The 16,154-nt window shown below is 36.1% G+C and overlaps 1 protein-coding gene across 2 annotated transcripts in view; it reads left to right on the top strand.

Annotated features, from left to right (window-relative positions):
• GPR155 (G protein-coupled receptor 155) overlaps positions 1 to 9,263 on the top strand; it is a 43,004-nt gene extending 33,741 nt beyond the window's left edge. The window contains exons 14-16 of one of the 2 annotated variants that reach the window (XM_036858760.1): positions 2,061 to 2,125; positions 3,326 to 3,463; positions 7,327 to 9,263. In XM_036858760.1, coding sequence (XP_036714655.1) covers positions 2,061 to 2,125; positions 3,326 to 3,463; positions 7,327 to 7,618 — 495 coding nt within the window. In that variant the 3' untranslated portion in view covers positions 7,619 to 9,263. Of the gene's footprint in view, positions 1 to 2,060; positions 2,126 to 3,325; positions 3,464 to 7,273 lie in introns of both variants that reach the window. The other variant, XM_036858762.1, reaches the window with a different exon arrangement.
• The last annotated feature ends 6,891 nt before the right edge of the window (positions 9,264 to 16,154 follow it).

The following is a 16,154-nucleotide window of genomic DNA, read 5'->3' as shown; positions in this document are numbered from 1 at the left end:
GATACCATTCCTTGAGAGTCTACTATATGCCAAACATTTTTAAGCATTTTACATTAATTATTTCATTTAAACATCACAAGAATATCTGCAAAGTAGACTTATCACCCCCAGTTTAAAAATTAGACATTAAAATTCCATGAAGAACTAATATGATAGGTGCTGTTGTCTTTGTTTATATCACTATTAAAATGGATATTTAAGGGTAAATGATATTTTAGATATTGGGAATATATTTTGATGTGAAAATTTTAAATTTTTATTGTCTTCAATCCCTTACTTTTTTTTTTAAAGATTTTTTTTTTTGATGAGTACCATTTTTTTTAAAGTCTTTATTGAATTTGTTACAATATTGCTTCTGTTCCATGTCTTGGTCCCTTGGCCACAAGGCATGTGGGATCCTAGCTCCCCGACCAGGGATCAGGCCTGCACTCCCTACATTGGAAGGCGAAGTCTTAACCACATCCCTTACTTTTTAATTAGAGAATATTAGTCCCAAGATTAAGTATCAGGTTGAAAAAAATACAGTACTTGAAATCATTGCACTTGCCTATTAAACCTGAAATAATTGGCCATATGAGTTAGTTAACATTTATCAGTAGACGCTCTTGCAAGTTTTTCCCTAATGTTAATTTCTTGAAATATTTCCAGTTTGCTTTGCCTTTATTATGGGAGCAAAAATGGCTATATTTAGACAGACAAGTGACCTATCAGTTTATTATAGACAGACATGAGCATCCCAGGGCTACTTGATGCCCGCCTCACTCTGTGATACTGTTCAAGATTTGATTTTGTACCCAAGAACTATAAAATACTAGTTGAAAATCTTAGTCTTACTTAGCATTTTGCATTCAGAAAGCCCACTCCAAGCTGAGCCATCCCAGGACTGGGACTGACAAAGCTTCGCAAACAGAAGCTAATGCCAGGAATGTTGCATTTGAAATATTGTCCCCACAGCTTATGGCTGAAGTGCTTCAAAGGAAGGAGACAGATACAAAACCTGCTCCCATTCCATTTTTCTCTTGGGGAGTTGTGGTGGTAAGATCATTCCCTTTAGGTGGTTTATAATTTGAGGTGAAGACAGGTAGGTCCTTCATGTCATTACATTTTCCATCCCACGCACACCAACCTGCTCTAAAATCCTTACCCCACTGTGCCTGACAGATGGCAGTTCCCAGCTTCCCATCTCCCCAAGGCAGTCCTGATTGTCCTGATACGTGGCTAATATCTGGTGCTAGTTTGCCTCATCACTCCCAAATTCGTCAAACCCTTTCCCTAAACACTAGCCAATTTCATTTCACATAAATTTTTTTCAGTTACTTCATTATAATCAGAACCTATAGCACTTGTTAATTCTATAATTTCTGAAGTTTTAACAGAAAAATAATAAAGAAGTACTTAAGCATAATGGGAGATATTTTATTTTCTTTTTAGAAAGGGGAAAAAAGTCATATAGCCCTTAAATGTTTTCATTTTTCTCCAGTAAGCTAGCTTGCCAATGTGGTTGTTCAGCACTCACTTATATCACCCATCATAATTAGTAGGAAAGATGATTGGGAAGAGGCAGCCAAGGGAGGCATACAATCATCCCTCAGTATCCGAGGGGGACTGGTTCCAGGACACCCCTCAGGTACTAAAATCCATGGATGCTCAAGTCCTTCATATAAAATGGCACAGTATTTGCATATGACCTATGCATGTCCTCCTGTATATTTTAAATCATCTCTAGGTTAATTACATCACCTTAATTGCTATGTAAATAGTTGCCAGTATGCGGCAAATTCAAGTTTTGCTTTTTGGAACTTTCTGGAATTTTTTTCCCAAATATTTTCAATCCACGGTAGGTTAAATCCATGGATGTGGAATCTGTGGATACGGAGCATTGACTGTACCTGCCATCAGGCACTGAACTTTAGAGGTCCTGCCCGTGTGTTCTATTTAAAATGTTGCTCTAATCACTAGAGGTTTACTTCCCCAAGCACTAAATATTTTGGCTTCCATCATTTCTCTGTCTTAAAATTTATTGTAGAACTCATAAAATATAACTTTTTTTTCTTCCATAGGGATTTATTTCCTTTGGCATCTTTGGATTGGACAAACATTTAATCATCCTACCTTTCAAAAGAAGGTACTTTTAGTTTTGAAATAAAGCTATAACTGTAAAGGTGATGACAAAGCCATTCTATTAAGATACTTATATTTTTAAACCTTTAGAAACTACTAGGAAACCACAGAAAGGTTATCTGTTGATTCACACATTTGTTGTAAATAATTGCAGAGAAAATGACAGAAGAGCTGTCATTAATCCAACATTTTAATTTGTATTTTAACAAGAATTGATGGACACTGACTTCTATCTATGCCATTAACTACATAAAGTAAAATGAAACTTGAAAATGTATTTAGAAATGGAAATAGTAGGTGATGTGCCCCCAAAGGTCTATATTTGATTGTCTTTCTCGTTTGACAACAGGATTTCTTTCTGTCAAACCGACAATTTATAGAAAACTCAAGTTTTCTTCTTTCTAAATTTCAATTTTTTTAAATTAACTTGGTGAAGAGTTTCTTTGAATTCAGATCAGGGATTTCTTTATGAAAAATAATGAAATGAGAACACTTCACCTTGGGGGTGGGAGGAAGTGGTGGAGGTAGAGGGGTGAATCCGTACTTCCTCATTTGTTTTCAAAGTCAAAATTAGTAGAAACTAGAAGTGCTAGTGGAATTTATCCTATTGCCTATATAAAAAGTGCCCAGTAAATGGTCCCTGTTCCTTCTTCTCCTTCTCTTTTTTCCCTCATCATTAAAATATCGCTGCTAGGGTCATAGTCCTTTCATGAAAGAAGAAAAGCATAATAGGAAAGTCACTGCACTTAGTTATTAGCTTCATAATGTTGATCGGTTAAACGAGTCAACAGATCTATTGTCTGGGCTGGCAAAACAGAATTGTTTTGTACTCCAGGTCCCACTATTTGTCTCTCTGGTACCGAAATTGGAAAATGATTAAATAATACACTTGATCTCTGTACGTTATTTTTGCATTTTAAAACAGTAGAATGTAGAATAAGAAACTTCATTTTTTGGTAGTTACTGAAATGGGTCCAACATGTCTGGAGGGTTTATAAAACGTTCAAGTCCCCCACCCCAGCCACCAAATGCAGGTTAAATATGTTTCTGCTTCAGAGACTAAGGATGTCTAGGTGCTGTAGATGACAGCTGTGGTGAGTGACAGTTTGGGAACAGCCATGTTGACAGGGTGATAAGCAAGAAGGGGCTCTCTTGCAGGGCTTTTTGTTCCTTAAAAATTGCATCCTTAAATTTTGGTTTTTAGACTTGAATTCCTATGGAATAACAAAGAAACAGCAGAAAATAGGGATTCTTCTGTTCCGGAGGAAATAAAAATGACCTGTCAACAGTTTATCCATTATCACCGTGACCTCTGTATCCAAAACATTGTGAAGGAAAGAAGGTAAGTACAGGTTCTAGATAATTATATTTTAGATGCTTAATTTTGGTTTGTAATAAGCTAAGTAATGTGCTTGTGACTAACTTTATTATTGTTATTTTCAATAACACATATACACATAAAAGTTAAAATAGCTATGGGTCAGTTTATAGTTTAAGAAACAGTATATATAAGAGTCATAACACTTTGATCTTTACATTTTTAAATGCCATATAACTTCTGATTTCCATGTAAAACATGAAAACTTTAGAATGAACCAAAATGTAGCAGAATATGAACATTCACTTCATGTTGGCCATTAGTACCTCTCAAAAACCTTTGAGATACATTGTATTTAGAAGTGATTTTATATTCCCCATCTCCTAGGGGTATGCTAGTAATATGCTATTTCATATTACTAATGATATTGTTAAGAAAATGAAATGAAATTTCTATCTCTTAATTAATTCTGCTGCTTATTTTTCACCTTAAGTCCTAATCTTCAGTCTATGACAGCATATTTATTCTTCTAATCCTGTATGGAGTATACAGCAGGAAAAGAATAAACAAATGTTTTAGTGCCAATATTTTTGGTTGTCAAAAAAAGAGAAAAAAACAAAACATGATATTAAGAATACTTTTATAACTGAAAAATTGAAAATGTATGAAAATTACCATTCAGGATATTTACAAATATTATGCCACTATATTTCATTATAACTGGAGGTATCCTGGTATAGCTCGTGGAAAGGGGACTCACTGGGTGGGGACTAATACTAGAACTCAATTACTGGATCTGCCACTTATTAGCTCTGTGACATTGGGCAAGTTTAAGTCTCCAAACCTTAGTTTTCCTCTTCTTTAAAATACCTGGCTCTTGGGGTTGTTTGCATTAGATGACAAAATCTATATGTTGCGCCTAGCCCAGTTTCTGGAAATGGTAAGCTATGAAAAAAAATTAGTTTCCCACCCTTAAAGGCCCAAACACAATTATTTCAAAATACCATCTATGGATAGTTTCAACAATTTTAAATTGCTTTTTAAAATTTAAAAAAAGGAACTCTGTGTTACCTCCACCAGGCCCACTGTGATTGCTGACTGGCATAGCTCTTTGCCATTTGCAGGGCTGTCAGGCTGCCTCCGTCCCAGATGGCAAATGGGCACAGGCTGGTGATGGTACTGCTCTGCATCCTGCATAGTGGCTAATCCTCTGCCACTCTGTACAACTCCGTGAGCTGTGGTTGTAGCTGCCTGATCAGTCATCAGGAAGCAAATATTAATCAGGTGGTGTCTGGATTAGAAGGTGTAGGGCTATAAATTTAAAATCAACAAGGAGGAAAAAGGCTCAGACTCCGGGTGTAACATTCAGGCTTTTGTTTAAAGTGATGTTTGTAGTTGCAAAGCATAAATTAAGATATCTTATTACTAAGTAAAATATTGATGTTACAATATTGTGATTTTGTGTACTTGAGAAACTTTTTCATATATATTAACCTCTTTTCTAATTTTTATATGAAACGCTAATGTACATTCATTTGTGGTTAAGTGCTTTAAAATTTTTGTCACCTATTTCTCATTTCATCTTGATATTCCTCCACTGTTTCCTACTGTCAAGCACTTTAGGTTTTGCAGCTTAACTAATGCTTGTGGACAGATTCATGTTGTCTATTGCATACTTGTATAAAAATGAACAGAATCTACTTAATTTGTTTTTTTACATTTCTTTTTCCCTTGTTTTTTTGTTCATACCTGAGGCACCCTCACATTTGCATTAGGAAGACAAATTTTAAATAATTAAGAAGCAGATTTATTATCAAAAATTTTTTAAATCTGAGGAATCTGGGATTTCCCTGGCAGTCCAGTGATTAAGACTCTGCACTGGGGCTTCCCTGGTGGCGCAATGGTTAAGAATCCGCCTGCCAATGCAGGGGACACGGGTTTGAGCCCTGGTCCGGGAAGATCCCACATGCCACAGAGCAACTAAGCCCGTGTGCCACAACTACTGAGCCTGCGCTCTAGAGCCCGTGAGCCACAACTACTGAGCCCACGTGCCACAACTACTGAAGCCCATGTGCCTAGAGCCCGTGCTCCGCAACAAGAGAAGCCCCTGCAATGAGAGGCCTGCGCACCGCAATGAGGAGTAGCCCCCGCTCGCCGCAACTAGAGAAAGCCCGCCTGCAGCAACAAAGACCCAACACAGTCAAAAATAAATAAGTAAAATAAATAAATTTAGAAAAAAAAAAAAAAAGACTCCACACTTCCAGTGCAGGGGGCGTGGGTTTAATCCCTGGTCTGGGAACTAAGATCCCACAAGCCATGCAGCATGGCCAAAAAAAAAAAAAAAAAAAAATCTGAGGAATCTTATGGAAATTCCTCAAAAAATTAAAAATAGTACCATATGATCCAGCAATTCCACTCCTGAGTATTGACCCAAAGAAAATAAAAACACTAATTAGAAAATATATGTGCTCCCCTTTGTTCATTGCAGTATTATTTATAATAGGCAACATATAGAAGAAACCTAAGTGTCCCTCAGTAGATGGATGGATAAAGAAGATGGGGTATATATATACAATGGAATATCACCCAGCCATAAAAAAGAATGAAATCCTGCCATCTGCGACAAGATGGATGGACCTAGAGGGCAATATATTAAGTGAAATAAGTCAGACAGAGAAAGACAAACACTGTATGATTTCGCTTATATGTGGAATCTAAAAAAACAAAACAAATGAACAGGCATAACAAAACAGAAACAGAGTCATAGATACAGAGAACAGACAAGTGGTTGCCAGAGGGGAGGAGGTTGGGGGGAAGAAAGAAATAGGTGATGGAGATTAAGAGATACATGCTTCCAGTTGTAAAATAGATGAATCACAGGGGTGAAATGTACAGTGTGGGGAATATAGTCAACAACTATGAAAAAAAAATCTTAGATTTATAGCAAGACAGATCTCACTTACCTTTTGCCTGCTTCTTTTTTTTTAATAGTCATTCTTTTTTTATTTTTTTTATTTTTGGCTGCGTTGGGTCTTCGTTGTTGAGCGTGGGTTTTCTCTAGTTGTGGCGAGCAGGGGCTACTCTTCATTGCAGTGTGCAGGCTTCTCACTGCGGTGGCTTCTCTTGTTGCAGAGCACGGGCTCTAGGCACACGGGCTTCAGTAGCTGTGACACGCAGCTTCAGTAGTTGTGGCTCGTGGGCTCTAGAGCACAGGCTCAGTAGTTGTGGCTCATGGGCTTAGTTGCTCCACGGCATGTGGGATCTTCCCGGACCAGGGCTCAAACCCGTGTCCCCTGCATTGGCAGGCAGATTCTTAACCACTGTGCCACCAGGGAAGCCCTGCCTGCTTCTTAATGGAGCAAATTCCTAACATATCAGTAAGATTATCTTGCTCAGGGCATGAAGAAAGTTATTGTGATAAGCAGAAAATAAAAAGTTTGATTTCAGTAATTTAGTAAAAATTGTCACTTCTTAAGAGCAAAAATATTATTTAATGCTCCTGAGACAATTAAATTATTTATTTTAACTGAGTATAACATAAAATATATAACTGCTATCTACAGAATGCATCTGATCATAAAAGACCATCTACTATAAAAAGAATATTTCTTTGTTGATGCACTTACATTATCTAAGCCATTTTTTTTGTTTAAGTGTTTCTGTTTTCACAAGCATTATTGGCCTATTTTGTTTTTCTCTGGTGGGTCTTTCTAGGTTCAGGTAATTTAACAAACCCTTTATATTCAGAATAGTTTCATCCCTGCCACCTTTTAACTGTCATGCTGTCTTTCCCTGTCTCCTTCTATTTTTCCTTGCTTGTCCTCCATCATGCAGTGCTGATACCAGATTTACAGAACATATGGGTGAATCATTCCTTTGACATACAGGTGTGGTGCCAAGACTTCTGCCGGGACCTTCTGTGGCTGTGACCTGGTGAACTGGCTAATTGAAGTTGGCCTTGCCTCCGACCGTGGTGAAGCTGTGATATACGGAGATAAACTGGTGCAAGGGGGAGTCATCCAACACATCACCAACAATTATGAATTTCGGGATGAGTACTTGTTTTACAGATTTCTTCAAAAGAGTCCTGAACAGAGTCCTCCTGCTATTAATGCAAACATTCCCCAACAGGAACAATACAAAGAAATTGAGCATTCATCCCCATCCCTTAAGACCTAAGTTATAAAGGAGACAAGCCCACATGGAGTCATATTCTAGCCCCAGATCTGTTACTTATTAGTTAGGGGACCTTGGGCAAATCATAACCTCTCTGAGCCTCAGTTGCCTCTTCTGTAAAATTTGACAAGACATGTTCCCACCCCATGCTAATATTCTGTGATTTCATGTGTATGTAAAACACACAGGAAATTGACTTAGAAAAAAGAAAAACAAATCAAGATTTAAAGTTCTGATAATGAATATAATAATTACTATAGACTATGCCAACATTTTAAAACATTGCTTCCTGCAGTTGCGTGCTGTAATTTCAAAATCAATATCCAATTTACTATTCTTTCAAATTGCCGAATTTGGCAGGTGTGCTGTTGGGAGGATATGGACCTTAAATTATGACCAGTTTGCACTTATTGATAGCACTTCCTAAAAAAAATTTCATTGATTCTTATGAGAGGCCTTCTTATTCTATTTTTCCATTCCCTTGAAAAATAGTACTCATTAAAAACTAGAAGCACTTTTTTAAAAAACAAGTGCTTCATCTCCTCTTGCTTTTCTATCCAGTGTACTAATCTGTGCCATTAGGAGGGAAATAAGAACCTCCATAAATATTATTATCTCTAAAATTCATCAACAGAAGTATAGTCTAACCTTTAGCTTTTGTACTAAAAGTAATAATTTGAGCAGATCCATTTAAATTTATCAGCAAAATTATTGCTGTGTGACATATCATTTCTGGTGTTTGCACAAAGCATCTCTGTGCAGAAGGACAGAGATTACCTTATTACCTATTACCTTATTCCCTGCAGTTAAAAAGAAGAAAAAACTATGTAATTCAAGCCAAGATTTTAAAATTCTATGCCTAACATCCTATTTTTACATTTACAATTTAGTTTTTTTAAGTGTCCATGTATAAAAATTTATAAATTTGAAAATTACTAAATGTTGCCTTCTACTTAATTATTAGCTGTTAGTACTGGTTTAACTTATTTAAAACTGTTTCAAATATTTATTTGTCTCATACTTTTAGTGTCTTATATGTAAAAGCCATTTAGAAAATAATTTATAGGGTTAAATCATTGCCCTTTTAATGTAACAAAAATGTAATTAAAAAAAAAAAACCTGCATGGAAGCCTAGTGTACTTAACAAGTAAATTACACATTAGTGTGTAGTATTAACCTATACCAACTTTAAGTTATAACTAGGGAATGGGGTTTTTCAGCAGAACTGTCTGCTACATAACTTTAAAAAAAAAATATGACCACATTATTATAACTCTTAGAATCCTCAGGAGTAAGCATAAAGCCTCATTGCTGTACCAGGAGAATTTTATAGTTACAGCAATAAAGATATTAATTCATATGCATGCAAGAAACTCAAACTCAAGTGGGGAATTTGTTTTGCTTGTGAACAAGTCATACTACACATGTTCTGTTATTTGCATGACAGGAATTGGCAGCATCTTTTTCCATGGAAGACACTAAAAGAAAACCCTGACTCAGGATGATCTGCAGTTTCAGATCATGAAAGCTTTTAAGAGATGTTTTTAGAATTAAGGATATGCTAATTTTATTAACTAAAAATATTTGTAACTTTTACTCACTCACTGACAAAGCAAGTTTCTCAATAAAATATCTATTTTAACTTGCATTGCCAACGTCTTTTCTTTGAGTAATCTGAATAATGCAGAAGCCATCAGAGAGATCTTTTCTATAGGTTTTCAATGTTTTCTTAAATGGGTCTCCTGAGATTGCTGTATTCTTCATGACCCTATGGGATCTGTGCACAAGGCCTTGCCCAATTATGCACTCAGTAAACACATTTTATTCATGAGTCAATACGACATTAGAGTCCTCACATATTTCATAATTTTTAATGTGCAGGGTCACAGCTGAGAAAATTATCCAATACTGTTTTGATTAAAATATACCCCTTTTATACTAATCTTCAGCATGGTCAATTGTTCTTTTTCTTTGTTCTCAATGAGTAATTTCATGCCTAACTTGTATTTAAATTTCAGTACTTTTAGAATAAGGTAAACTGTGCTTGGCATTTTAGGAATAACGATTAATGATCAGTCAGCTTCTAAAAGCAAAAAATAATGTAAAACTATTATGTTACATTTGCTATGCAGTAGAATACAGCTCTTAGTTTTTGCCCCATCATACCTCATATCATATAAAATATTAAATTACTTTAGATCACTAAACTAGGTAGTGAAGTGATGAGTTATGGTTGGAAACAGTTCAGATCAGAAATTTTACCACCATTTTTCAGGAAAAGATGGGACGATAAATTTCTACAGTTGTTATGATAAAAGCCTAAAATCAATTAAAAAGAGAAAACACTCACCCTGTTGAACCTATTTTGGGGCAAATTTTACAAATAGGAACTAGATTTCCAAAATTCTAGGCTGCATAATTATTTCTAGGGCAAATTTTTTTATTGAAAATTAATATGTAAATGGATGTTTTCATCAAAGACCAAACTAGCTTTCTCTAAAATACTCAGTTTATTAGATTATTCCCTTGGTTTATTATGTAATGGTAAATAATAAACCACATCATCTAAGGATTGACTAAAAAAAACTTAAATTTCAGCTATTTTTTTTTCCATAGTTTTAACACCTTTATTAAATCTAATAACTTTCATAAAGAGCCTGGCACACCTTAGGGAATCATGAGCTTATTAAATATTAGCTAACCTCATTTTATGACCAAACCTCTCTTTTCCTGTTACTCTAATATTTATTTTATCAACTCTTATTATTTTTTTTAACATCTCTATTGGAGTATAATTGCTCTACAATGGTGTGTTAGTTTCTGCTTTATAACAAAGTGAATCAGCTGTACATATACATATACCCCCATATCTCCTCCCTCTTGCATCTCCCTCCCACCCTCCCTATCCCACCCTTCTAAGTGGACACAAAGCACCAAGCTGAACTCCCTGTGCTATGCAGCTGCTTCCCACTAGCTATCTATTTTACATTTGGTAATGTAAATATGTCCATGCCACTCTCTCACTTCATCCCAGCTTACCCTTCCCCCTCCCCATGTCCTCAAGTCCATTCTCTACGTATGCGTATTTATTCCTCTCCTGCCCCTAGGTTCTTCAGAACTTTTTTTTTTTTTTTAGATTCCATATATATGTGTTAGCATACGGTATTTGTTTTTCTCTTTCTTAGTTATTTCACTCTGTATGACAGTCTCTAGGTCCATCCACCTCACTACAAATAACTCAATTTCGTTTCTTTTTATGGCTGAGTAATATTCCATTGTATATATGTGCCACATCCTCTTTATCCATTCATCTGTCAGTGGACACTTAGGTTGCTACCATGTCCTGGCTATTGTAAATAGAGCTGCAATGAACATTGTGGTACATGACTCTTTTTGAATTATGGTTTTCTCAGGGTATATGCCCAGTAGTGGGATTGCTGGATCATATGGTAGTTCTATTTTTAGTTTTTCAAGGAACCTCCATACTGTTCTCCATAGTAGCTGTATCAATTTACATTCCCACCAACAGTACAAGAGGGTTCCCTTTTCTCCACACCCTCTCCAGCATTTATTGTTTGTAGATTTTTTGATGATGGCTATTCTGACCGGTGTGAGGTGATAACTCATTGTAGTTTTGACTTGCATTTCTCTAATGATTAGTGATGTTGAGCATCCTTTCATGTGTTGGTTGGCAATCTGTATATCTTCTTTGGAGAAATGTCTATTTCGGTCTTCTCCCCTTTTTTGGATTGGGTTGTTTGTTTTTTTAATATTGAGCTGCATGAGCTGCTTGTAAATTTTGGAGATTAATCCACTGTCAGTTGCTTCATTTGCAAATATTTTCTCCCATTCTGAGGGTTGTCTTTTCGTCTTATGGTTTCCTTTGCTGTGCAAAAGCTTTTAAGTTTCATTAGGTCCCATTTGTTTATTTTTGTTTTTATTTCCATTTCTCTAGGAGGTGGGTCAAAAAGGATCTTGCTGTGATTCATGTCACAGAATGTCCTGCCTATGTTTTCCTCAAAGAGTTTTGTATTGTCTGGCCTTACATTTAGGTCTTGAATCCGTTTTGAGTTCATTTTTGTGTATGGTGTTAGGAAGTGTTCTAATTTCATTCTTTTATATGTAGCTGTCCAGTTTTCCCAGCACCACTTATTGAAGAGGCTGTCTTTCCTTCATTGTATATTCTTGCCTCCTTTATCAAAGATAAGGTGACCATATGTGCATGGGTTTATCTCTGGACTTTCTATCCTGTTCCATTGATCTATATTTCTGTTTTTGTGACAGTACCATACTGTCTTGATTACTGTAGCTTTGTAGTATAGTCTGAAGTCTGGGAGCCTGATTCCTCCAGCTCCATTTTTCTTTCTCAAGATTGCTTTGGCTATTCGGGGTCTTTTGTGTCTCCATACAAATTGTGCAATTTTTTGTTCTAGTTCTGTGAAAAATGCCATTGGTAGTTTGATAGGGATTGCATTGAATCTGTAGATTACTTTGGGTAGTATAGTCATTTTCACAATGTTGATTCTAACAATCCAAGAACATGGTATATCTCTCCATCTGTTTGTATCATCTTTAATTTCTTTCATCAGCATCTTATAGTTTTCTGCATACAGGTCTTTTGTCTCCCTAGGTAGGTTTATTCCTAGGTATTTTATTCTTTTTGTTGCAATGGTAAATGGGAGTGTTTCCTTAATTTCTGTTTCAGATTTTTCATCATTAGTATATAGGAATGCAAGAGATTTCTGTGCATTAATTTTGTATCCTGCTACTTTACCAAATTCATTGATTAGCTCTAGTAGTTTTCTGGTAGCATCTTTAGGATTCTCTATGTATAGTATCATGTCATCTGCAAACAGTGACAGTTTTACTTCTTCTTTTCTGATTTGGATTCCTTTTATTTCTTTTTATTCTCTGATTGCTGTGGCTAAAACTACCAAAACTATGTTGAATAATAGTGGTGAGAGTGGGCAACCTTGTCTTGTTCCTGATCTTAGAGGAAATGGTTTCAGTTTTTCACCATTGAGAATGATGTTTGCTGTGGGTTTGTCATATACGGCCTTTATTATGTTGAGGTAAGTTCCCTCTATGCCTACTTTCTGGAGGGTTTTTATCATAAATGGGTGTTGAATTTTGTCAAAAGCTTTTTCTGCATCTGTTGAGATTATCATATGGTTTTTCTCCTTCAATTTGTTAATATGGTATATCACATTGATTGATTTGTGTATATTGAAGAATCCTTGCATTCCTGGGATAAACGCCACTTGATCATGGTGTTGGATCATGTGCTGTTGGATTCTGTTTGCTAGTTGTTGAGGATTTTTGCATCTATGTTCATCAGTTATATTGGCCTGTAGTTTTCTTTTTTTGTGACCTCTTTTCTGGTGTTGGTATAAGGGTGATGGTGGCCACGTAGAATGAGTTTGGGAGTGTTCCTCCCTCTGCTATATTTTGGAAGAGTTTGAGAAGGATAGGTGTTAGCTCTTCTCTAAATGTTTGATAGAATTCGCCTGTGAAGCCATCTGGTCCTGGGCTTTTGTTTGTTGGAAGATGTTTAATCGCAGTTTCAATAGTGCTTGTGATTGGTCTGTTTATATTTTCTATATCTTCCTGGTTCAGTCTTGGAAGGTTGTGCTTTTCTAAGAATTTGTCCATTTCTTCCAGGTTGTCCATTTTATTGTCGTATAGTTGCTTGTAGTAATCTCTCATGATCCTTTGTATTTCTTCACTTACAGTTGTTACTTCTTTTTCATTTCTAATTCTATTGAGTCTTCTCCCGTTCTTTCTTGATGAGTCTAGCTAATGGTTTATCAATTTTGTTTATCTTCTGAAAGAACCAGCTTTTAGTTTTATTGATCTTTGCTATCGTTTCCTTCATTTCTTTTTATTTCTGATCTAATCTTTATGATTTTTTTCCTTCTGCTAACTTTGGGGTTTTTTTGTTCTTCTTTCTCTAATTGCTCTAGGTGTAAGGTTAGGTGGTTTATTTGAGGTGCTTCTTGTTTCTTGAGGTAGGACTGTATTGCTATAAACTTCCCTCTTAGAACTGCTTTTGCTGCACCCCACAGGTTTTGGGTTGTCATGTTCTCATTGTCATTTGTTTCTAGGTATTTTTTGATTTCCTCTTTGATTTCTTCAGTGATCTCTTGGTTATTTTGTACTGTATTGTTTAGCCTGCATGTGTTTGTATTTTTTACAGATATTTTTCCCTGTAATTGACATCTAGTCTCATAGCACTGTCGTTGGAAAAGATGCTTGATACGATTTCAATTTTCTTAAATTTACCAAGGCTTGATTTGTGACCCAAGATATGATCTGTCCTGGAGAATGTTCCATGAGCACTTGAGAAGAAAGTGTATTCTGTTGTTTTTGGATGGAATGTCCTATAAATATCAGTTAAGTCCATCTTGTTTAATGTATCATTTAAAGCTTGTGTTTCCTTATTTATTTTCATTTTGGATGATCTGTCCATTGGTGAAAGTGCGTTGTTAAAGTCCTCTACTATGATTGTGTTACTGTCGATTTCCCCTTTTATGGCTGTTAGCATTTGCCTTAGGTACTGAGATGCTCCTATGTTGGGTGCATAAATATTTACAATTGTTATATCTTCTTCTTGGATTCATCCTTTGATCATTATGTAGTGTCCTTCTTTGTCTCTTGTAATAGTCTTTATTTTAAAGTCTACTTTGTCTGATACGAGAATTGCTACTCCAGCTTTCTTTTGATTTCCATTTGCATGGAATATCTTTTTCCATCCCCTCACTTTAAGTCTGTATGTGTCCCTAGGTCTGAAGTGGGTCTCTTGTAGACAGCATATATACGGGTCTTGTTTTTGTATCCATTCAGCCAGTCTATGCTTTTGGTTGAAGCATTTAATCCATTTACATTTAAGGTAATTATTGATATGTATATTCCTATTACCATTTTCTTAATTGTTTTCGTTTTGTTATTGTAGGTCTTTTCCTTCTCTTGTGTTTCCTGCCTAGAGAAGTTCCTTTAGCATTTGTTGTAAAGCTGGTTGGTGGTGCTGAATTCTCTTAGCTTTTGCTTGTCTGTAAAGCTTTTGATTTCTCCATCAAATCTGCATGACATTCTTGCTGGGCAGAGTAATCTTGGTTGTAGGTTTTTCCCTTTCATCACTTTCAGTATGTCCTGCCACTCTCTTCTGGCTTGCAGAGTTTCTGCTGAAAGATCAGCTGTTAACCTTATGGGGATTCCCTTGTATGTTATTTGTTGTTTTTCCCTTGCTTATTTTCATATATTTTTCTTTGTATTTAATTTTTGATAGTTTGATTAATATGTGTCTTGGCATGTTTCTCCTTGGATTTATCCTGTATGGGACTCTCTGCACTTCCTGGACTTGATTGACTATTTCCTTTCCCATATTAGGGAAGTTTTCAACTATAATCTCCTCAAATATTTTCTCAGTCCCTTTCTTTTTCTCTTCTTCTTCTGGGACCCCTATAATTTGAATGTTGGTGCATTTAATGTTGTCCCAGAGGTATCTGAGACTGTCCTCAATTCTTTTCATTCTTTTTTCTTTATTCTGCTCTGTGGTAGTTATTTCCACTCTTTTATCTTCTAGGTCACTTATCCGTTTTTCTGCCTCAGTTATTCTGCTACTGATTCCTTCTAGAGAATTTTTAATTTCATTTATTGTGTTGTTCATCATTGTTTGTTTGCTCTTAGTTCTTCTAGGTCCTTGTTAAACGTTTCTTATATTTTCTCCATTCTATTTCCAAGATTTTGGATCATCTTTACTATCATTACTCTGAATTCTTTTTCAGGTAGACTGCCTATTTCCTCTTCATTTGTTTGGTCTGGTGGGTTTTTACCTTGCTCCTTCATCTGCTGTGTATTTCTGTCTTCTCATTTTGCTTAACTTACTGTGTTTGGGGTCTCCTTTTCGCAGGCTGAAGGTTCATAGTTCCCGTTGTTTTTGGTGTCTGCCCCCAGTGGGTAAGGTTGGTTCAGTGGGTTGTGTAGGCTCTCTGGTGGAGGGGACTGGTGCCTGTGTTCTGGTGGATGAGGCTGGACTTGTCTTTCTGGTGGGCAGGACCACGTCCAGTGGTGTGTTTGGGGGTATCTGTGACCTTATTATGGTTTTAGGCAGCCTCTCTGCTAATGGGTGGGGTTGTGTTCCTGTCTTGCTAGTTGTTTGGCTGGTCGTTGAGTGGAACTGGGTCTTAGTGTTGAGATAGAGATCTCTGGTAGAGCTTTCGCCGTTTGATATTACTTGGAGCCAGGAGGTCTCTCTCCCAACTCAGAGGCTCAGGCCTGACACCCGGCTGGAGCACCAAAACCCTGTCAGCCACACGGCTCAGAAGAAAAGGGAGAAAAAAGAAAGAAAGAGAGAGAGAGACAGAGAGACAGAGAAACAAAGAAAGAAAAAAGTAAAATAAAAATCAAGTTATTAAAATAAAAAGTAAAAAATTTATTAAAAATTTAAAAATTAAAAAGTAATAAAAAAAAAGAGAGCAACCAAACCTAGAAACAAATCCACCAATGATAACAAGTGCTAAAAACTATACCAAAAAGAAAA

This window comes from Balaenoptera musculus, chromosome 7 (assembly GCF_009873245.2).
Source record: "Balaenoptera musculus isolate JJ_BM4_2016_0621 chromosome 7, mBalMus1.pri.v3, whole genome shotgun sequence".
Lineage (NCBI taxonomy): Eukaryota > Metazoa > Chordata > Mammalia > Artiodactyla > Balaenopteridae > Balaenoptera > Balaenoptera musculus.
The sequence above is the reverse complement of the archived record's forward strand: the minus strand, read 5'-3'. Positions and strand labels throughout refer to the sequence as shown.